Below are 24,617 nucleotides of genomic sequence, written 5' to 3'. Positions count from 1 at the left end.
AATCAATGAGTTAGATATAAAACCTAATCTAAAGTATTAAACATTATAGTCAAAGAAAAGTTATATATATTTGTATACACACATACATGTCTCCGATTTAAAGCAATGGTCTTGTTCAATCTTATTTAATGACTCTGGAGTAATTGATTTTTATTGTAAATTGTCCTTACCCTTTTATATTTATATTACCCTTGTTTATATATAATTATAAATAAAAAATGAAAGATATATTATAATGATATAAAATATATATAAAGATATTTTAGTAACTTCCATTTCTTGATTGTTGGGCACCTTATCTTACTCAACACCCTTGTTTTCTTTATCTTAAGCTCATTCACTTAAGTATTGGGGGAAATTTTAAACATGATATGAAGTGTGAACTTAGCCATGAGTCCACTGATTTTTATATGAGAAAACTTGGTAATACCTCACATTGTACTGTAGACAGCCCCGAAAGTGCTTAGTTTTCTACTCCCATGGTTGTCAATGAATACTTTGGATTATGGATGTATTACAACTGGTAGTTCAGCTTTCTAGGTTTTAGAATGCATTTGTGAGCTTTCCGGAAAGGAAGCTTTGCAGTAATAATATCTGCACATGATTGAGTTATTGGTACATCTCACACTTGGAGTGAATTTTGAGACAAAAACAAGACTGGCAAGAGAATGGGTATGCACACATCCAAAGCAGTTACTAAATTTCATGCCCCTCTTCTCAGTTGTTAAAACTGATTTTGCCGACAGCTACATTGACTTCCACTTTGGCTGCATCAGCTGGAAAGCATCAAAGCACAACAGACAGCATTGCATTCAAAAATGCAACATGATTTCAGGCAACACACAAAGGCTCCAAAGGTGGGGTACTTTGGGGTCAGGAAATGACCAACTCTGACACAGCAAGCAGGCAGTAAGTGTTCACACAGTTTCTTAATCAACCTGCACAGAGTTTTGGATCCAGTGGCTATATCCTCATGTCCTGAGAATGTACAAGTTCATAGGCATCCCACTGCTAGAGATAAATTAAATTCCTCTAAATGTAGGGTTGCCAGATGTAGCAAACAAAAACACGGGATGACCAGTTAAATTTTAATTCCAGACAAACAATGAATAATTATTTTAGTATAAATATGCCTCAACTATTGCACAAGACATACTTATACAAAAAAAAATTTGTCATTTATCTGAAATTCAGATTTAACTGGGAGTCCTGTATTTTATCTGGCAACCCTATCTATCTACATGGTATCTGCTCCCTGAAGGACATATAATACAAAAATAAAAATGAACAAACAAAAAACAATGAGGAAATATCTTGAGGAGAGGATTACATTTGCAAGTGCCTCTCAAGTATTTGTTTTGAGGGGACTGAAGAGAAAGAATGTGTAATAGACAAATGAGGAGATAAAACAAAGTGAACTTTATAATGAGTGGTAGGTAGAAGTTAAGTTTGATAAAGCAATTATGAAATTCGGGAGTCTTTACGAACCTAGAGGATGTAAACATTTTTATTGTTTTAATTGATATTTTATTTATTTTAATTTTAAAATCTACAGGTAGCCTATACTGCATTTTCTTTTGCAGAAGGGGGAGCATATGAATATGGAGTAAATCCATAACCATCAAATGATTTGGAATTGGCCAGTTAAAAGCCAAGTTAAGAGTGCCCACAGAATCACACAACCATTTCATGTGGATTTTCTTTAATGATTGTACCAAATTCTCCCCTCAAAAATATTAACCTAGGGGATTTCAATAAAGTATCAGATAGAGTATTCTTGTATATGTTACTATTATAATATGATAGCATAATTTAACACAGTATCACCATTGCACCTTGATCCTGAAGGCAATGAAATACAAATAAGGAAAATACAGTATAGTGGGAAAGTATACAGAGTACTTTTCTTGAAAGTTACTAGTTCATACAGCTATCAATTTAAAAAAGAGAGGTGGTCATCATCTCTGCACAGAAAAAGGGTAATGTTGATTTCTTTTAAAGTTCTAAGAAGTGACTAGAAGTTCAACTCAAACCGGCATGTTTTGAAATTACTCTTATCCTTAATGGAGTAATTAAGATTAGTGTATAATATTACTTTAGGATCCATAAGCTATAATTAGGGAAACAAACAGAATATATTTCAATTATTTAATGGTTTTATGCTCCAATTGTGAATTATATAGAGTATTAAATAATACTTAAACCAGATAAATTAATTTCACATGATTTTGTCCATGTATCAGAAACTTTAGCACAGAAACAATGTGTAAAATGCAAAGAAATGAGAATGTGAGAGGGAATACAAATGAAAAGTGACATTGAACATTCTGTTTCACAACTCAAATGGAATGATACACCAAAATTTAACAACAATAGTCAATCACTTGCTTTTGAAAATATGACTCAATAATAAGCACTGATGTTTATTTGGGGAGAGTTATTTCTATTGCATACTTAAAAAAAAACTCAATATTCCAGTGGTCCCTGTTGAGCTTCAAATACATGACCATATCTTGTGCACAGTAAGGAGAAAATTTGCATTAAATGATCAAAGTTTAAGGGACCAGACTCCAAGAAAATGAAAGAAATAATAAGGAAGTTGGAAGTAAAAATCCTAATTTAAATTAGGTAGAAGAATTCTGGGATATCCAGTAGTTACTGGCAGAATAAAAGTTGTCTGGAGACTAACATTCATTTTAAGATATAGGAAAAAGTTTCAATGGTATAATTATTTCAGGTAAGAGAGGATTCCATCCACTCTAGCCAACAAAATCAAATCAAAATGAAAAATCAAGGTTAGAAAATGAAAAATCCATGTAATTGAAGGAGACAGAATTTGGTATCAAATAGAAATCCCTCCTATGGGTCTATCTCTGGTTAACCATTTCCTATGATTGATGGTGGTACTGACTTGACATGTTAATCAAAATTACCGGGAATAGAATTCACTCAAGCAACTGGAATGAGTCCTTTGGATTTTATTCCAACCAATCCTTCATTCAAAATGTATCTTGTTTTCATAAATGTATTTCAGATGCATGTTTAATCCATCTGCACCAGGGAGCTGAAACAGCTTCCCCAACTCCCATTCTGTTTTCCTAACCCATTTCTTCTCAGTGAAGTTCTAGTGAGTACTTCAGTAACCTGGGACCATGGAGGGTCTGCTCAAAGCTCAGCCGCTCGCTTTGATGACATACACACAAACATCCCTACAAACAGCCATACTCTCTCTTCCTCTCGCTCTTTCTCCCTGTGGTTATTCTGACCCAAGCCATACTCACAATGTTAGTGACATCTGGAGAGGCTCCGTTCTGCAGCAGAAGGAGGACAATGTTCAAGTGGCCCATGAAGGCAGCCACATGTATTGGTGTGAGGCCAGACTGCGAAACAAAGCAACAGCAGTTTTACTCCTCTGCACCGGTGGGGGCTTTGGGGACTTCTTCAGATAAATAAGACTTGAGTGAAGAGGACAGAGGATGGGCGACAGGAAGGGGAAGAAGGAGTAAGAGAAGGAATGTTTCGTGACAAGCTGAAACATTGTTCTACCTCTGTGATAGCTTGGATTGAAGCCCCATATTTCACCAGCAGTTCCATGACTTTGATGCGGTTTTTCTTGCAGGCAATGTGCAGTGGAGTAAAACCATTCTGTGCAAAAGACAATCAAGTTAGTTGAAAACATGCAGAAACGATCCTCACACAACTCCATGCGGGCACATTGCAGGCAATAATGTTACATCGTCACGTAATGTTAACCATTTCTTCTGATGCTGTAGGTGCTGGGATTTGGAAAGAAAAGTGGGGGTGTGTTCCTGTAGGCACTGAACTTGGCTGCTATGTGGTGGGCTGGTATATAATTCTTTTTGTGTGGTTATCGAGAAAAATAGAAGTAAAGAAAACTACATGGGCCTGCTCTGCAAAGAAGGAAAACTAGAGGGGCAATGATAGTTTAGAAGTTCTACGGTGTTTTCAAGTATACTGATGGGTTGGGTTATGAAATGGCTTGAAGGTGCATGGAAGATAAGCATGTATGTATCTGATGAAAGGCCATTTCTTAAAGCCTACAAACTGCTGGTCTGTTTTACTTCAACACCCTACAGGCATGACTGTCTCTACAATAAATGTTTCAGCTTTGCTACCATTTTCTTCAGGGAGGGGGTGTTGCAAATTAGCAGAAATCATTATTTACATTAATAATTTTTCATATTCAGAAGTTATATATCTTCCATTAAGAACTTTTTGTAAGGAATTGTTGTATATTACCAGAAATCACTATGCTGATAATATTTGACATCCAGAAGTTACATTTCTTATGTTAAAAAGTTTCTATAACAAATACCAATCAGATACATTTTATTTTATAAAAACGTGATTATTGGGGCGCCTGGGTGGCTCAGTCGTAAGCATCTGCCTCGGCTCAGGTCATGATCCCAGGGTCCTGGGATCGAGCCCCGCATTGGGCTCCCTGCTCTGCGGGAAGCCTGCTTCTCCCTCCCCCTCTCCCCCTGCTTGTGTTCCTTCTCTCGCTGTGTCTCTCTCTGTCAAATAAATAAATAAAATCTTAAAAAAAAAAAAAAAAACATTATTAAGTTCCTGAATATTTTCAGGAGAATTTCTGGAATAACTGGAAGAGGATATCTCTCAGAGGCAAAGGAATGTGGAGAAGTCTCTAAGACATTTTTAACTTTCCAAACTAGGCAATGTGTAGGAATTGGGGACAATTACATAAAAATTTGTTAACATGCTTAATCCTTATGTGTAAGTATTAAATTTTTATTTGAACAATGATCCCTACATATAGAATAGTTATACCTATTCCGCCAGTTAGTTATTTTGCTTGTCCCAGTGGGGACTGATCATCAGTCAATATTTTTCTATACTTCACAGTTCTCACGAAAGCATATTGTCTTACTTAACCTAATGACTTACTACTCTTCACAATGTTTGTTAAGTCATTTCCTGTTTATGAGCTATGTAGTAAGCCAGACAAAAATGTGTAGCACTCAAATGATTTTTAATTATGAGATTGTAATGTTTTATAAGCTTATTGACCACTACCCAATTGAAAATGAGTATTTCCCTCCTTATGAGAAAGTAAGTATCCTCTCATAATTACATATAACCCTAAAAGTATATTTGCTTCCTGGGCAATAAGGAATAAATGGATTTCAATGGAAAATTTTCTAATAAAACTAAGATTTATTATTTAATAATTCTTATGGCATTCTCTCATTTTAAATATTGTCTGAAGACTAATTTAAAGCAGCATTAACCATGTAAATGTATAGAATAAAACAATTGCTTTTAGTTTGAGAATTAGGAAACAAGAGCATAAATTAGTACATGCCTAATACTTCTGATGATTATTGTTAGAATGTAAGTGAAGCAAGGAAGATTTATTCAATATTAGACCTTGGGAAATACAGAGGCTGCTCTAGGGACAGCCTCATGTAGATTTCTCTTGAGCAATTCCTGGAATAATTTATATAAAATGCTTCCCGGAGCAGTAAAATGCTAAGCATCACTTTTACACTAGACTGTGTTTAGGGAATCAGGTCAATAAAGACATTCTCTAAATGAACTCTACACAGGCTTACATTTTACTGTATCTCACATGGTCAAATCTGTTCACCACTTTAAAACCTTTTTTTTTCTCCCAAATAGAGATTAATGACATTCAACTTTTTCACACTTTTATTCTGACTCTATACAGACGTGTTTAGAATTCATTCTCTGATTTCCTATTTTCAACTTCTATTTTCCATTTAAAATTGCTTATCACTCCAGAGGTTTCATATCTATCTGCAGCTCGCGAGTTGTGGAAATGTTGCCTTGGTGTTTTCCTAAATCTGTCCTCGCTCACCATCATTTAATAGCAGACTGTGAAGGCATGAAGTAGGCAGGCTACTTGTGGGAGGTAACGAATTAGATAACGAACTACAGATCTGTAACCATGCTTTGCTGTGTGCCATTGGTCAGTCACTGTGGTATACTTGTCTCGATCTATGCTGTTAATGTGGACTAGGCCAGGTTTACCAGGGCTCTGGCGTTTGGATTGGCTCTCTTGTCCAGAAGGAGTTTGGTCACACGGTAGTGGCCACAGTGTGCAGCAACGTGGAGGGCCGTCAGGTAGTCCAGGGTGACATCATCGACGGGCGCCTTGTGCTGTAACAGGTGCTTCACACATTCCACGTGGTCCCCCTGGGCAGCCATGTGAAGCGGAGACAGCCCATTCTGCGCATCAAAACAAAAGGAAACCAAGTCCACATTTCAGCCACGACTTCCAGGTTGTAAAACACAGCAAAGTCAACTCTTGATTATCTGGCACAGTTGGTAGCAGAGGAAAAAATAATCTCCATTTGACATCTACATGTACAGTGGATTATGTGGGGTGCCGAGGGAAGCTAAGAGACCATTTAATTTCATAATTATGCTATTCTTAGGCAAAAACACAAATTAATATACCTTTTGTGAATAAATACATAGTATTGTGTGACAATTCAGATGGATCTCACAATTATTAAGGCAATATTAGACATATAAAACAAGTGATAGCCAAGGCTTAAATTATTTGTATTCAATTCCATTCAATTAGTCTCTCTGCAAGAGTTTCTTTACTTCTAAATGGAGGAGGGTGAAGATGAAGGAGGAGCAAGTGGGTGCATGAGGGAAAGAAAGATATTTTGATGATCTCTTAGGTCCATGCTGCTCTAAAATTCTATGCTTCCTTTTTCCTATCATGAGACATGAATTGGACTTGGAGAAAGCAGTCAGGTAAGAGTTAGAAAAGTGTGAGGCAAATGTAGATTATGTGTCCCAACTTTTAAACTTTGAGGATAATATAAATTTATCCTCAGCAATACTGCCCAAAACAGCTCTAGTCTTAATTCTTAGAGAAGGTCAATAGCAGGGACACAAGATGGTAGGGTTGGGGCCCTGGGTGGCTCAGTCATTAAGCTCAGGTCATGATCCCAGGGTCCTGGGATCGAGCCCCGCGTCAGGCTCCTTGCTCAGCGGGAAGCCTGCTTCTCCCTTTCCCATTCCCCCTACTTGTGTTCCCTCTCTCACTGTCTCTCTCTCTGTCAAATGAATAAATAAAAATCTTTAAAAAAAAAAAAAAAACAAGATGGCTGGGTAACTCACTGAGGATTTTCAGTCTAGGTAAGACTCTTATTTTTTAAAGTTAAATAATTAAGCTTATAAGAAAAAAATATGTAAAATTAGGGAAGAAACTAAATTAGAAAACATTTGCCCATTAAAATGAGTGGAATATGGTCTTTTCTTAATAATCCATGCAAATAATGCAAATACAGTCACTAGGAAGTAATTGTTGACCAAGAATCCAGCTTGGCAGTCATTACATTCAAAGAAGCAAAAACTGTGTCTGGATAAAAAGAAAGAATCTGCCAACAGCCCAATATTTTCAACAAGGAGCGTGATTTCAACAATGAAGGACAGCTAAAATCAAATACAGCAAAATCTTATTTGTAGTGGTTTGTGGGTGGTAGAAGTATATGTGATTTTGAAATTATTAATACACTTTCTTGGTTTTTGAAATACTCTTTACTCATAATTATTGCTTTTATATTTTAAAAAATTCACAAAATGAACTGAGAAAGAACAGTAGGCATTTATGCATTGGGGGAAGATAGTGTAAGGGCAAAGTGTAGAAGAAATTCAGGCCTTGGCAATGTTTGGAGGGTTGCATGGCATGTTTCTCTGATATTCTATCAAACTTTAATGTTGTTTGATCCACTTAAAAGTTATGTGGAAAATAAAATCTCCACCATTTAATTCTTTGTTACATTTTACAAATATTTGCTAAGCACCTACTCAAACCCTGATCAAGTACTAAGGATACAACAGGGAACACAACAGACAGGGAACCCCTGTCTTCACTGAGGGTCACATTTTGGGTAGTAGTCAGACAATTCAAAAAGAATAAGAATTAAAATAGATAGTATGTTAGAAGGCCAACAGTGTGAAGAAGAAAACTAAAGCATAGGATGGCCAAGGGAGTTTGTGTATATGAGTGCTTTATGGATAGGCTAGCCAGAAATGGCCTCACTGAGAAGGTGAGTTTTAATGAAGGACATGATGACAGTAAGAAAACAGGTCCTGCTGATATGGGGGGAGAACATTTGAGGGTGAGGAAAAGCAAATACAAGCATGTCATGTTGAGACCACACCCAGCATGACTGATGAAGAGTATGGAGGAGAATGAAGCTGAAGGTGAGTGAATAAGAGGGGTGAATAAGGAAGGGAACTCAGGTAACAGACCTGCTAGTTTGAATAGAGTCTTTGACTTACACCCTGAGTGAGATGGGGGGCTTGTGGAAGGTATAGGACAACAGGATTACTCTGGTTTCTGTTGAGAATATACTGAACAGGGTTAAAAGAGAAAAAGGGGGGCCAATTAGAGTCTCTTGCAATCATCCAGATAGGGTTGATGGTAATCAGGACCAGGGTGGTGGTAATGAGACTGTTGAGAAGTTGCTGAATTATGAGATATTTTGAAGGAAGATGTGACAAGGTTTAGTGACAGGTTGTGAAGGGAGAGAAGAGCCAAGCACTGCATGAGGTATTTGACCTGAGAAACTGAAAGAATGGGATGGCCATTATTTGAGATAAGACTACAAGGGGATTAGAAATAGGGGTGGGGAAAATATCAGCAGCTGAGTTTTGAACTTACTAAATTGGAGATGCACAGTAAACATCTATGCAGCAATGGTGAGTTGACATCTACAATATAGAATTCTGGAGCTACACAGTTGTGTGTCATCAATGTATAAGCAGGATTTAAAGACGAAACTGGATGAGATTTCTTAGTGAGTACAGATAAATACACAAAGAGTGAGCTCTGGGGGTTCTAACATTCAGAGTGAAGAGGGAACAGGAAAGGAGACTGAGGAGAAGCGAAGTCAGAGGAATGTAATGTTTGAGAAGGCAAATAAGGAGAGGAAAGTGTTTTGAGAAGGGAGGAGCAAGCAACTGTGTCAGATGATAGCAATAGGAGAGAACGTAGACTATATGGGCTGAAACATGTAATTGGGTAGATAGGAAGATAGGAGTCTATAGAAATTCTCTCCTGATTGCTTCAATTTTTTTTCAGTGTTGTGGAAAGTGAAGACAAGGAAAAAAGTCTAAGAAGTCTAAAGAAAGAAAAAAAGTATAGAAAAATAAGGTAGCAGGGAATGAGAATAAATACACTTGGGAAATATACTGATTGTCAGGCATTAAAGGCCAACTTGAGGTTAGCAATCATGAATTTAAAGTGAGCCCAGGCAGTATGGTTGGGTGTTTTCAGCCACCACACTCAGCTGCAAGAATGTGAGTTGGATTTAATCAGGGTAAAATACAGCAAGTGAGTATGAGTATGTCAGGGAGTGGTATGAATAGCTCTGTTGGGCAGAGGCGAGGGCATAAGGTGAGTAAGGGATAATAAAACAATGGCTGATGGACTCAGGAGAATAAACACATTTCTGGAGTTGGGGTTCCAGAGAAAGGGGGCTGAAACATAGAAGCAGTGTTTGGAGAGGCAGAGGTTAGAACAGAAATTCCAGAGGATTCACAGCTACCAAACTGAGAGGCCAACTAGAAAGATTATCTACTGCCCTAAGATCATTAAAGTCGTCATGAATTAGAAGAGGGGTTGTAGAGAAGAGCCATAGTTTGCCATTTTCAAAAAATGAGGTAGAGTGACAACTAGATAGATGAATATTTGCTTCAGAAAGGAATAATGGATGATTCAAAACTGGGAGTTTTTATGGAAGGGGAAGAATAGTCTGGCATTAGGTGCCCATTCCACTCACAGGCTAAAATGGTATCACCTCACCAACCTGGTTAGTTCATCTTTTCTGTGTTCTTTACCCTGAACATAGCTCTATTTTTTGTTATTATCTCCTTACCTATCTTACCCACTCAATTTCGACCTTCTTGAACAAATAGACTGTGTATCATTTATCTTGATAGTTCCTTAGTGATCAGAACCCTGCCTGGTGCATTGTAGCTACTTACTATGATAGCTTTGTCTAAATTTTTGTTTTATTGAGGATGAATGATTGAATAAAAGTGGATATAATCATGCAGCTACAGACATTTTATGCTAGATCCTTACATATACATGATATTTGATATTATAAGAAGGCCAGTAAAAAAATTTCATCTAGGTAATCCATTGTCTTCATTAGTGACATGACAATTATAGGTGAACTCTGTAGATAAGATTATTTTATAGTTTGTGGGAGAGCAAATCTGCCTATTCTCAATTTGATAGATGCTTTTTATTGGTTGTAACATGACTGGTGAAATTTTGTTATTTCCATTTAAATTTCAATCAGTTTACTCAACAAAACTTTCTAGAGGGGCAGCTGGGTGGCTCAGTCAGTTAAGCGTCTGCCTTCGACTCAGGTCATGATCTCAGCGTTGAGCCCTATGTGGGGCTCGGCGGGAAGCCTGCTTCTCCCTCTCCCTCTGCTCCTCGCCCCCCGCCCCCGCTCATGCTCATTCTCTCTCTCTCTCTCAAATAAATAAATAAAATCTTTTAAAAAAAAACTTTCTACAATTATCTCTGCATTACTCAGCCCAAAATGTCACATTTTAAAGATAAAACTCTACAACACTCATGGTATCAGTATGAGAATGAAAATAATACATACAATTTGAAGTCACCATTTCATGGCCTGTAGAGCACATCTTTAAAGATTAAGTTCATTCTACAAATATTTTAGATGTGTGGGCTGGTTTTTGCTCCAAATAGTTTCAAATAAATATTCAATTAAAATATTAAATTGAAAAAGATTTGCTGATGTCGGCTGACTTATTTTTCTCAAGCTTACTCTAGTTAGAGCATCAGTTGATACCAACCCTGCTCGGGGGTGATAGGAGAGGTGGAATACAGAGAAAATGTAAGAAGTGTTCTTTGTCTAAATTTTTGTTGTATTGAGGATCTGAGGGTTGCTGCATATCCCATTAAACAGTTCTGTGCAATTATCGTTTATTTGTGTCCCCTGACATTTTTTGGCAACCCAAAGTATTGCTAGAAACTGGGGACCTGTACAGTAATAATACTTGTAAAATATATTTTATAATGAAAACCTCCAACAAATCAGCTCCCAGTGGGGTTTTCAATTAGAGTTTTCTTCACGGCTGAGCATACTGATGACGTAAGACAAGAAATGCTAGATGTACTGAGCCACAGAGAACATTATGTTTGTTTAATGGTTCTTTGTAGATGGCCTATCCTAAATTGTGCTTTCCATATCACCTACGAATCCTAAATATAATCATCCAATACCACTGGTAAGTAATTCTTTTTACTAGTATTGCCTAAGAGATAAAGACTGGAGAGCTAAAAGACTATCTTGTATTGCTAATTGTGCTACTTTAAAAGACAACTTTATATGTATTTTACAGCATCTTAGAGAATCATAAAGTACAAACCTATAGAATGTAAGAATATTCTCATTTATATATAATGCACTCATTTACATATAATAGAAATATATTCAAATGTCCACCTGTAGGAAGAGTAGCAGATAAAAACATAGGAAGAACCTGAAGGTATACAATCAATAAATCTTAATTTTAATTTTAAATTTGTTAATTTTAAATAATTTTCAAACAGTTTGATACATATTCCTCATTTGTAGCACACAATTATTGAGGAACTAGAAAACGTTGGACTGATGCTTTGATTTCAAGAAGAATAGAGATTTTCAGAAGACTGGTTTAAAGAGTTCTTTAGATCCCGTCTTACCCCTAATAACCCACCTTAGTCCTTGCCAGCAAGGGAGCACCCCGTTCCAGCAGAAGCTCTACCACTTGGTCATGCCCACTTCTTGCAGCACAGTGAAGGGGTGTCAACCCATCCTGCCAAAAGAATTAAAGAATTAAGCCAGAGTTAACTAAAAAAAAAAAAAAAAAATCAAGATTGTCTTTTTTGCCACTTCAAAGAGGTTTCCTGAACTCATTCCTACTGCCTCAATAGATCAGTAATAGAATTGCTACTAGTTAAATGATAGAGGAGAGGGAGAGAAAAAACAAGACAGTGAGAGATCTAGACAGAGAGCAAGACAGAAAAAGAAAGATAGGGATGAAATGGAGAGGGAGAGGGCAAGAGAAATTGCACGTGCGGAAGTTCAATGTAAAACAACATGCTGCTGGTCCTGTGTTTTCATATTCAGGAAGATGGAAAAATGGAGTTTGTTGTAATTGTTGAACTTGAAAGCCCTAATTGCTTGGAACCACAACCCCGAGATTATATCATTAAACTGTTTTCATTTTGGTTGTCTTAATACAACTTTTACCCCCCAAATTCTTCTTAATCTAATTTGTCCATCTTTGATCTCTTCAATTGTCACTATTTTTATAAATCCTCCTAAAACGCTCCCTGTTGCTCATAGACATTTTTTTCACATTCTTCTAAAGGTTTTCACATATATTTTTCAATACAAACTACATAATTATTTCTCAGAGATAAAATTGGCTATTAACCATAATAGCATTAAAATGGTGTCAAACAAAATTATGGCCCAACTCTACGTTATGTTATTTATACAACTTTCTGACCTTGATACTCCTCAGGTAGTTTCTGATTCCAGAGCAATCCTCAAATTCCCTCTGTCTTTTGGATTTTATTTCTCTTTAGGGTGGCATGGTCAGAAAGGAGAATGGGTGGGTAATATCAGGCAAAATGTAACAATGGGCAAGAAGTGAGAGAGAAAATGAAATCCTGAGTACAGAAATTAGCTAAAGATTTCAAGCTCACGGGAAAAAAGGTGGTCCTAGGGAAAGATGTTGAGAAGGTAGGTAGCAGTCAGAGAAAATGAGCGTTGGTGAGCAGTTAAGAGGACTTCAAAAAGCTTCTGATTTATCCAGAACTCTTATAGCCTATCTTTTGTGTCTCTGTTACAACACTCTTCCTGTCCCAACATTCTGGGATTTCTGTGCTAGGCATCTTCCCTTTACCCTCCAGATCCATGCATTACCCTTCTGTCCTCTGCTCCAAGTCTGACAGAAAAAGCTCTCTAGATCGTAGTAGGGGGCTACCTTGCCCTCTGGCTTCTGGTTGGGTATGGGAAACGCAGTAAGACAGGGAAGCCACTCTGCTTAGGATCTCCTTGGCCTGGCTGTGTCTCTTTACCAAAGGTTATGCTCCATCCAAAGCAGCCTCGGCCATCCAGCTCTCTCCTCTGAAGTTCTGGTATCCTCCCTCTCACATTGCAGGCCTGGGGTTGGTAATGAGCCCTGCTGTTGCTAGCTCCAGGGAGACTACACTATCCCTTGTGCCTTCCCTACAGTCCACCCACAATGTTAGAAATAGATTTATATATCCTTTAGATAGGTTTGATCATATTCAAATGATCAAATGTGAATGTGCTTTCTGTTTTCAGCTAGGACCTTGAGTTAGAATGATACTTTGCTTTGTTAAATCTACTTAGCTAGTACTAAGATACTAAATATCCAAAATAGACCTTGCAGTTTTGGATATGTAGGAATTAGCAGGAAAAGACTGCCTTTCCAGGAAAAAAAAAAAAAAAGCTATTTAACTACTGTAGTTGGGATGCTGAGTTATTTTTAAGTTTGCCAGAGAGGAGCCTAAAAAAAGAAACTGTGCAGGCAAAGCGATTAAGATGATTATGCTTTTGTATCTAGATAGCATACTTTGTGGTGGAAGTACAGAGCATTAGTTGCTATTTAAGTTATATAACTATTAGACATAGTTTGATTTCTCAATCAGATTCTTGGTGGGGGCTTCATGGAGAACTAGAGCTTGAGAAATCCAACATCTCGAAAGAAGGCATTACAGGCAATGGTCCAGCATTTGGGCTCTGGAATCACAGAGGCTCGGGTGTGAGTCTCAGGTCAGCCACCATGGATGATTCTTTCTAGGCTCAGCTTCACAATATATAAATGGAGTAATTTTTCTTATCCCATTCAACTCATGACCTCGTTTGAAAGATGAGGGGACTCTGCCTTAAATCATTTTTAGAAAAGGTATTGCTTTTCCATGGAATACATGAAAGATTCATCGTGTAATCATGTTGAAACCTTCAAATACTCTCAGAATAACAATAGGAAAATATGAAGAACACTTAAATAAATCCATAAGAACATCAAAGAGTAATAAGGATTACATTGATACTAAATCTGATGTCATTTATCTGCCCTTATAAAGGATATGGGAATTATATCAAATTCAATTTTCCCAACATGCTCAATCTGAATAGATCTTAAATATTTTCTATAAGTACAGTATCTCATTATTGCCAAAAAAAAATCTTTTTTTAAGAAAATATTTTATTTATTTGACAGAGAGAGAGAGCAAAAGAGGGGACACAAGCAGGGGGAGTGGGAGAGAGTGAAGCAGGCTTCTGGCTGAGCAGGGAGCCCGATATGGGGCTCAATCCCAGGACCCTGGGACCATGACCTGAGCCGAAGGCAGACGTTTAACAACTGAGCCACCCAGGCGCCCCCCCCCCCCAAAAATCTTATCAAGGTTTTGTATTCAAGGACTTTTTTTACTTAAATTTTTTTATTAAATCTTAGGGGCAATGATCTGTTCAATATCTTTAACTTAAATACTTAAGACTGTATTTGAAGGTTACTTCCCCCACCCCCCAGAGTGGGGGAAATAACTTCCTTTGTTTTCTGTTTTTTTTTTTTTTTTCACTAGAATCAGTTCATATCACACTATGATGTCGATAATCCTTAAAAGGTTAGATCAATCAACAGTAGAGGGACACCACTTTTCCAGCTGGTAATCCACAGCATTAGCTTTTTACAACCATTTCTTTCCTTATCTTTTTCCTTCCTCCCTCTCTGCTTAGATTGTAGATGTTTCCTGAAGTCTGTGTATTAACACAGGCTCTGCTAATTACGGCCCTGTGTGTCCTAGGTCAAGTTACATAACTCCTCTGAAAATCATTTTTCCCCTTGGTAGTCCCATTTCTCAAATAAAGACCTCCATATTTTCCTAAAAGCAGTTAACACATACTTCATAAACTGTTAGGAAGAGGGAATAAAATGATATTTGTAGAGTACTTAGCAGGGTGCCTAGAACATCACGTGCATATGACAATTGGTAGCCACTATTGTTGCTTTAATTATTGTGATTCCTTTCTCTGATATATTGGTTTTTGTTCATCATCTTTTAATGTTTCTGTATACTTGTATTGCTTGCATTGCAACATGTATTTCAATATTTTAACCTTATATGGAGTATCTCCACATTTAAATAATAAATGTTTAAAAAAAAGAATGCTCGTAATAAAAACTGAATTAATAGTATCATTTTTAACTAGCTATGAAGTTTCTGTTTTAACATCAAAATGAGGTTTTTCAGACACCAGAGAACCAGAACTCTAGTGAAAATGTCTCAGTTTCACACTAAATCCTAATCAATGGTGAGAATGTCAATGAGATGCAAAATATCTCAATGATTAACAAAGTGCTAGTAGAAGTGGGGAAGAAACAGTGGGTAAGATTTTTTTTAATCACCCCTAAGCCTCTACATACTTGCTTTTCTCCAGATAATGAAAACCTTATAAATGAGAAAAATAATAAAAAGATGAAATGGAAAATTCTTGATAGAATATACTAGATTCAGAATGTTTATGACTAATATGATTGCTAGGGGAAACTGAGACCCCTATGATGAAGAAATGAAAGAAAAAATATTATTTTTAATTCCTTATCTAGAAGCTCTATTGTAGTACCTAAAAAGTCAAAAGTAAATGTAAAATTTTTCTATTTTAAAATATATTTTCAAAAGACAAAAGAAAAAGCTAACCAGATTCCTTTGTTTTAATAATAAAGTATTATACTTCCAGAACTAACCTTCCAATTCCAGACCACAGCCCTTGATTTCAGTATTACTTCCTACCTGATTTTGCTTTTGGTAAAAAAGGTATAGGCATATTGGTTAGAGACAGAATTAAAAGAATCCAACTGCTTTTAAAATCCTACTTCTTAGAGATGAGGAAGTACTTTAACTTACATTTAAGGAATGAATGAACAGAATGCCCACACAATGTATACAATTATAAATCTATTTCTGCTTTATAAAATCTTGAATGAAATTCAATTTATTTGTATATCTAAAGGCTGCACTGGATGAAATATAGTTCAAATATTCCCTTCACAGAAGGAACCAAGGCTTACATTTGATTAACTTGCTTAAGAACAATTATTTAATGGCAGAAATAGCATAAGAGTCCATTTCTTTCCATATCTTAGTATTCTTTTTATGAAAATGCACTATTTGGAGTTAGACTTAAATTACATATGCAAATGTATGTAGGCCATGCAAATTAGAACATATTTTACAGAACGAAGCAAATATTGCAATGATCAGTAAAAATAAAATCAATTGCCTCAAAAATGAATGAATACTCCAGAAAAATATCAGTAAGAATAATGTGGATCCTTAAGACATTGGCCAAGATAAAATTCTGTTGCATTTACCAAGTGCTTTCTTTCCATTGGTGCTCTCAATTATTAGAGAGTCTCAATAGAAACAGAGAAGTGTAAAGGGAGACATTATGTTAGTAATGTACTTAAAAGAGGAGGCACAGAAACTCTTTTCTTTAAACATGAAGAACAAGTAGGCAAAGCATGCAGCATTGTGCATAATTGTTCCAAATTCTGCATACCTACAGCACAGCAAGGGAAAAGGCATGTCAACAAAGCGAAGGGTAAAATCATAAAAAGCTCTGATGCAAAGACAGTAGACAGTAAAACAAAGATCTTGACAGACAAAGCAAACCACTCCAGAACTCCCACGTGATAATATGACATAGATGTTCTGGACCAAATGTCTTAGAGAAATGAGATTAAGAAAGCAACATTTCCTGAGGTCATTAAAAACCAGAATTTATGAAGGCACCTGGGTGGCTCAGTTGGTTAAATGTCTAACTCTTGATTTTGGCTGAGGTTATGATCTCAGGGTCCTAGGATCCAGCCTGGGGTCCGGCTTGGCACTCAGCGGGGAGTCTGCTTGAGATTCTCTCCCTCCCCCTCCACCCCTCCCCATGCTTGTGTGCATGTGCACACATACTCTCTCTCTCAAGTAAATAAATAAAATCTTAAAAAAAAAAAAAAAAAAAACACCAGAATCTATAGCCTGGGACTGGTGTAGTCCCCAGACACTCAAAGATGATAAGGCTTATTAAATAAAAACATTTGCTACCCTCGAGATTTGCAAAGGAGCTAGATTTGATCCGTAGTCCTTTCACTATGAGAATATAAAGTCCCAGGATTAAACAAAGTGAAGATAAAATGCATAAGGGACATATCCTATCACTATCTTTTACAGACTTCTCACACCATATATTTCAAAATGTTCACATTATAGGAATGTTTAAAGTTTTGCTGAAGTCTATGATTAACCAAATCTATTCCAGAGAACTAATACTGAAGTACTAGTTTAATGTTTAAGGAAGTAACTACATATAATTTAACGTAATAAAGAATTGTGAATAGCTAAGTAATTGACCCACACCACTTTCAAAAAAAAAGATAAATAATAATATCTAAGAGTTAATTCTCATACAACCATATGAGATAGGTACCAATATCAGCCTAAGTTCAGAGGAGGTACTAAGTAAACTGCCAAGATCACAGAGCTAGTAAGTAGTAGAAGTAAATTTGAAATCAGGTAGTCTGCCTTCAGAGGCTGCACTTTGAACAATTATATTCTCCTGTCTATCTTACCATCTATTTGTTGGCAGTATATAAAACTTTGATTTATATTTTACTTAACAAATTTGAAATGAATGAAGGGCATGGCCTCTTACCAAATGGGAATAGTAAAGGTGCAACATAATAACCAGATGCCTTTGTTCCATAAGCATATAGCAGATCTCCTGCTCAGGTCAGTATAGCATAATCACTTAAGAAAAATGATTTAAAAATTGGAAAGTTAGAAGCAAAAGATTATCAACATGTATTCACATATTTTATGTAAAAGCCACACCCTCATAGCATAATGTATGCTTATGAGTCTGGGTTTTTGAAATGTATAGCTAATAATCAGAGATGCTTCAGTTCAATCTTTCAGCTTTGTTCCCCAAAATAAGCAAGGACTTGAAAAACTGTCTCATTGAGGGGCTAGCATTCTGTTTCCCCAGCACTTCTCAGCAAATATTAATTCTACTTGACAATGAGAAAACTTTAAATATTGTATGAGATTTAAATCGAATCCAAGAAAGCAATTTCCTTGAAAACACATTGCTTGTATTTTGGGACTGGTATTTTAAGGTGCCTGCTTAAAGAATACAAAAAACAAAAATGGTAGGAAATTGAAAGAACAGAGACACTCACCCTAGTTTTGGCATCGATCTGACCACCACGATCCAGTAAGAGCTTCACCATGTTTGTGTTTCCCCTTTTGGAAGCCACATGCAGAGGCGTGATTCCATTCTACACCATGGAAAGACCAAACAAGAGCATGTTGGGTATGACAGGGCATGATGGTGAAGACTTTGTATTAGAGGGCACAAAGAAGGCTGTGACCTATGTGGTAATTTGATACAAGTTTACTAAAGTTTCAATGTCTTTGATTTTTACGGGACAAAAAAAGCACACAAACCACAAAGCACTATAGTTAGAGAATGAAAAATGGCATGAAACTGCATAACTAAGTTAGTCCGTAACTACAACATAAGAATCAAATATACACATTACACCGTACACATTGTCAAGAGACAAAGGGAGCGCTTTCATATAAGAAAAAAAATTCAGATTCTACTTAGGACCGAGCCCTAGGCCAAGTCTATCTTTCATTACAGTATCCATGCACTGAAAGATTCTGGGATCTTAGAGTTTCCTTTGCTTCAAAATAGAATACAAATATACACATTCAATAGCCATTGGAAAAATGATTCTTAAAAACACCTTCTTCAGAATAATTCAGTATGAAAAACAACTTGAAAATAACTCAACATCGTTTCAATACAGAAGACTTCTCAGGACAAAACACCATATATGTGAATTATAGTTATTTACTTTATTGGCTATCCTCTATCATCATTATGGCAAGAATATATACCTGACTTTTTGTATGTCATAATTTTACAAATATTCAAATATTGCATTTACTGATTCATATTAAGTACACTGTTTTGTAATTACCATGTAAGAGAATTCTTTCCAGTGAAAGCTTACCATCAAACATATAATGCAACATGATTTCTTGTTATGTATTTTGGTAAGACTATACAAGCGAACTCTCAATTCATTAAAAACACTTTTCTGTCAAATTGTGTGCCCCATCATCATTAAAACACTGTATAAATGTACTTATACATTTGAAACTTAATGTTCTAACAGTTTAATTTTTTATTGACTTGAAGCTGTTCGTTCATGATTCATGGAGTGATCTTTAAATATAACTACTCACACTGATGTCAGAACTAATATCCTCCTTAACTGCTGCAAATGATCTGTGTACATGTTAATTGACACATTCTTATTTTTCATTTCTTTGGTCATGATGACTTCGTGTGATTCAAAGAAAAAAATAAAAAATCTAATATATCCAGCACAGATCCAGACAATGAAAAAGAAACAAACTTTTACCGTTGTTCATTTTTACTTTAGTAAAATGTCCATTCACTGCTAACTAAAATGAGAAACTATTTTAATCCATACCCTAGCTGTAAAGTCCACAGCAGCTCCCCGGTTTAGAAGAAGAGTTGCCACGTTAACATTTCCATAGTGGGCGGCAATGTGCAAAGGGGTAAAACCACTCTATGGAAAGCAAAGAAAATGACAGTTGGTAAAGCATTTCACCTCCGTATGTCACAGTCCCTGGATTAGTGAAGAAAATCACATGGCAATTGTTTACCTAATATGTGAGCAATACAATTAAGATAATAAATGCTTTAATAAGGCTCTTTAAATTTTAGTGCTATAAGGTAGTAAATAACTAACTACATAAGCTGGTAAATAAATACCCTGCATTTCTTGGCAACATTATCTCTAATTAGCTTAATGATTTATCTGTTTACGAGATTTATTGTTTATACAAAAGCATGTTTCTTGAGTTGGTTTAGCTTTAGAGACAGAGTATGATTAAACAACATAAGGTTTTAGCCATAGAATTAACATAATTATGAATAAAAAATTTTTCTCCAGAGAAAGACTCAAAGCTACTGCTTTGTTTTGTTTGGGGCTTTTTAATAAAAACAAAAAACAAAAAAATAAAACAAAACAAAAAACTAGCATTGGTTGGCATTGTGTCTTTGGAACTATGAAAATGTTATGAGAAACTCTTATAGAGGATATACTATTCATTCCACATCATTTACACTGTCATATTTGTCTCTTTAACAATTGTGTTTAGTGAGACTAGGTTGTTATAATGAAAAAAAGTTAAAAAACTAAACAATATACCTGGCATCAGTGTAAATATCAAATAAAGAAAAAAATTCAGCCGTGCCATTTTCACTATAGAAGTATATTAACTCTTTTATTATTAAAGTATGCAAAAATGTATTACCCTTGCTCTCCATAATTTCGTCATTTTCTTTACTCAAATAAAAGATGATAGGAACAATAAAGACTGTTAGTATAGAATTGGATATCAAATCCTGCAGTTTTGAAGTTATTTTGTATCATTCCCTTTTATTTGAAATGAACTTTGATTTACATAATATTGTTTTTAAGAAATATTATCTAAATTACAACCATTATTTTCCTATTCACTTGATAAACAGTTTTTGGTGACTTTGTTTTTCAAATGTCCTAAATAGCATTCGGATATTTTAGGTAATAGAAATTCCTCTGTGCTATCACCCAAATTAGCTGCAAATAATTTCTGACTACAGGGAAACAAGACACAAAATAAGAATAGTACCTATCAATCCAAATCCCACACTTGCAGGAAAGAGATTTTTGTGTCTACATGATGCCAAATATTCATGTCAAAATGGAGGGAAAAATCAGTCTACAACCAGGCTGTTTTATAAAATGTCAAATTTTTGTATTTTAGGAAATAACTGACTGGAAGTTTTTCATTTTTATCTTGATATCTCCTGTCATCCAGACATATCAGTAATGTAAGTCTATCCCTTAAGTTACAATTTAATTTCAGAAAAAAAAACCATAGTGATTGCTTGTGAATCATTTTCAAATTATTTTTCTCATTTGCAAAAATTAACCAATTTATTGTGTGACACAGCCTCATCAACCGTCCAAGATGATGCCTCAGACTCAGACTTTTGGAGCATCCAACACAAAGCTTGTATAAGCCCCTCAGACGAACTCTTGCCTGATTGCCATGAAGGTAGAAAGCTCAGTTCACTTTTCTACAGGGTTATCAATGGAAGGGTTCCCCTCTTTGTTACTCTATTGTCCTCAAAGAAATATTTCTAAATCAGTACAAATCTCCCCAAACTGCTGCTTTCAACACGATATTTAGAGCCAAAATTGCTTTCAAAAATATCTCTTAAACAATCACCAAAAATCACCTAAAAAATTAGAAGTATTAAAATCAGTAATTAAGATATCAATTCATATGATTCCAGTCTTGAGCAATTTCACCAAGCAACTGGGCATTTTTTTTTAAATCTATGTCCTAAGTTCCATGCACAGATATGGGACAGAAGAAATAATATGACTAACTCAAGTATTCACATCTATATCACATATATTCACATCCTATCAATAGGTAAATTCGTTAATAAACAAGATATTAGTTTTAGAAATACACTACTCTCAGTAAAAGCTAAATGAATGCTCAAAACCTCTCCAGGTCCACACCCCAGTGATCGTGAGATGTTAGCCTAAAGAGTCCCCTCGACAAAGGTAAAATCAACCTACACAGTCACTTGCCCTTGAATACAGGTTAATTTTTACAATACACTTTCAACAATGTTTGTGTTAGTGCCTCCCTGTAGCAATGATCAAGAAGAGACTGCTAAACACACACCCACACACACAATACCAAGAGGCTTCTGAACTGAATGTTCCTGGGGATCAATGTGACTTACTTTGGTATGTCGAAAATAGATGATTTCATATCAAGTATTGTTAAGACTTAGCAAGATAAAAGCAAATGCTTTGATCATGATATGCTCAATATCACTATTGATTATGTACAAGGTGGTTAAAAAAGTATGGGGAAAAAAGGGCAACTGCAAGGAGATAAAAGGATAAAACAGTGGCAAAGAAACCTCCTTAAATTTCACTTTGCTAAACTCTAACCTGAGAAATCTCATTAAGAGAAGATCATATTTCTAACTGGCAAAAAGTAAATAGTAAAGCTCACTCAGAAGATACATATTAAGGAAGAGTTTCATTTCATGCTCTATTCTAATAAGCCATTTAAATACTTTCACTGATAAAAAATAGCTTCTGATATATGTTACATTAAATTTTTTGAATGATTCATTTGCCTTAATTATGGGAAAAGTTTTTAAATTAATTTCCTACTAATGGAAATTCCAATCATTAGTATGAATTAGTGAGCATTTATTCTAATTGGGCAAAAAACTAAAATCAATAAAAACAAGATATATTTTGGTATAACCATAATACTGTACCTCAGTTGTCCTATTCACCATCATCTGAAGCAGTGTTGTGTGGGAAAAAGAGGGAAGATATTACACAGTGCAAAATGAAGGAAACGGTCAATCTGCTCGCTGTACTTGGATACACTGTTTCAACATGCCAAAATACATTCTACTAAGAAAAGAGACATCCATAACACTACATAATACAATTTTATCTTTCTAAAATTCTGCTTGTATTACTTTTGATTACAAAGAGAATAAATAAGCAGATTTCTAAAAAGCTGAACCTCATCGTTAAAAGAAAATTATCTTTAAATTTTTTTGTTACTATACCCAATAGACAGTCCCCTTCTTTCTGAAATACCTCTGAAAGTAATTTAGCTCTTTCGATGACCGGAAGTAATTTTGCATTATCACCATGGCCTACTTCTTTATCATCCCCCAGGAGGAACCTGGCAGCCGAAGAGTTCCTTTCCACAAATGTGTTCAGCTTTTACCTTGGATTGTACGTCAGCATTGTGATCATTCTGAAGCAGGAGTGCAGCGGATTTGGTGTCATCTTTCCTAGCTGCAATATGCAGAGCTGGCAGCCTCACTTTCCCTTTGGTATCATTCTCTAAGAGGATGGCCACTGCCTGGTTGTGTCCTTGCTGGAGTGCCACCGCGAGTGGCGTGAAGCCATCCTAGTAAAATAGAAGAAGAAAAAATCTTCCATTAATTTTTGGAAGCATGGTATTCAACTCTCAGCAATGCCTCTAATGTTTAAAATAATAATTAAGATAGAGAAGAAATGCAAAAGGATTAAATATTACTGTGAAGATTAAAGCATGGCTAAAATTAACAACTCGGGAAAACAACAGATGTTGGCGAGGATGCAGAGAAGAGGGAACTCTCTTACACTGTTGGTGGGAATGCAAATTGGTGCAGCCACTCTGGAAATCAGTATGGAGGTTCCTCAAAAAGTTAAAAATAGAGCTACCCTATGACCCACCAATTGAACTACTATGTATTTATCCAAAGGATAAAACATAGTGATTCAAAGGAGAACAGGCACCCCAATGTTTATAGCAGCAATGTCCACAATAGCCAAACTATGGAAAGAGCTCAGATGTCCATTGACAGATGAACAGATAAAGAAGAAGTGGTATTTACACACACACACACACACACACACACACACACACACACACACACCATGGAATATTACTCGGCCATTAAAAAGAATGATATCTTGCCATTTGCAATGACGTGGATAGAACTAGAGGGTGTTATGCTAAGTGAAATAAGTCAGTCAGAGAAAGACAAATACATATGATTTCACTCACATGTGGAATTTAAGAAACAAAACAGATGAACATAGGGGAAGGGAAGGAAAAATAAAATAAGATGAAAATAGAGAGGGAGACAAACCATAAGGATGCTGAACTCTAGGAAACAAACTGAGGGTTGCTGGGGGGGGAGGTGGGTGGGGGGATGAGGTAACTGGGAGATGGGCATTAAGGAGGGCACTTGATGTAATGAGCACTGGGTGTTACACACAACTGATGAATCACTAAATTCTACCTCTGAAACTGATTTAAAAAAAAGGTTAAAGCAATTGATAATCAGTGATTCACCATACTATGGACTGGCTTCATCAGATTGTTTTCTTAGTTTCTGTTCTACATATCTTGAAAAACATCTGCATTCCCTAACAAAGCATACTGCACATAAGATGTGCTTAAATGTATGTTTAGAATGGGAAAATAAAAATTAGAACCAACCTTAAGTAACACCATCTTATAGAAAGGAAAATGTGGGGAGGGTAGAGATAATGGAGAACAAATCTGGCTGAGAATCAAAGATATAGTAGCCAAGACAGGGAAATAAATTATGTGATTAACTATGCAAGTTGCTAAATATCCCTGTATTGATTAGGGAGAACAATACTATCAATGGAATGGTCTATTACCAATTAATTTGGCAAGTTTGGGGCATAATGTAATCTAAAACCTTTTGGTAAATAAGGCTAATTCATTAATTTTGCACTTTGTTGAATTTGATATTATTTAGATCATTTAGATATAAAATTACATGTGCTAGGTAATGAAAAAAACAGATTTT

The 24,617-nt window shown here is 35.8% G+C and overlaps 1 protein-coding gene across 39 annotated transcripts in view; it reads right to left on the bottom strand.

Annotated features, from left to right (window-relative positions):
- Window positions 1–24,617, bottom strand: part of ANK2 (ankyrin 2) — a 633,020-nt gene that overhangs the window by 112,062 nt on the left and 496,341 nt on the right. For 35 of the 39 annotated variants that reach the window (XM_032401030.1, XM_032401034.1, XM_032401024.1 and 32 more), the window contains 8 exons: window positions 23,012–23,197; window positions 22,545–22,568; window positions 19,651–19,749; window positions 18,322–18,420; window positions 11,770–11,868; window positions 6,034–6,231; window positions 3,547–3,645; window positions 3,282–3,380 (listed from right to left, as the gene is read on the bottom strand). In XM_032401030.1, the coding sequence (XP_032256921.1) occupies window positions 3,282–3,380; window positions 3,547–3,645; window positions 6,034–6,231; window positions 11,770–11,868; window positions 18,322–18,420; window positions 19,651–19,749; window positions 22,545–22,568; window positions 23,012–23,197 (903 nt within the window). The remainder of the gene's footprint in view (window positions 1–3,281; window positions 3,381–3,546; window positions 3,646–6,033; window positions 6,232–11,769; window positions 11,869–18,321; window positions 18,421–19,650; window positions 19,750–22,544; window positions 22,569–23,011; window positions 23,198–24,617) is intronic. The other 4 variants (XM_032401036.1, XM_032401059.1, XM_032401056.1 and 1 more) reach the window with 1 other exon arrangement.

This window comes from Phoca vitulina, unplaced genomic scaffold, assembly GCF_004348235.1.
Source record: "Phoca vitulina isolate PV1807 unplaced genomic scaffold, GSC_HSeal_1.0 scaffold3, whole genome shotgun sequence".
Taxonomy (NCBI): Eukaryota; Metazoa; Chordata; class Mammalia; order Carnivora; family Phocidae; genus Phoca; species Phoca vitulina.
This window is presented reverse-complemented; position numbering and strand designations above follow the sequence as displayed.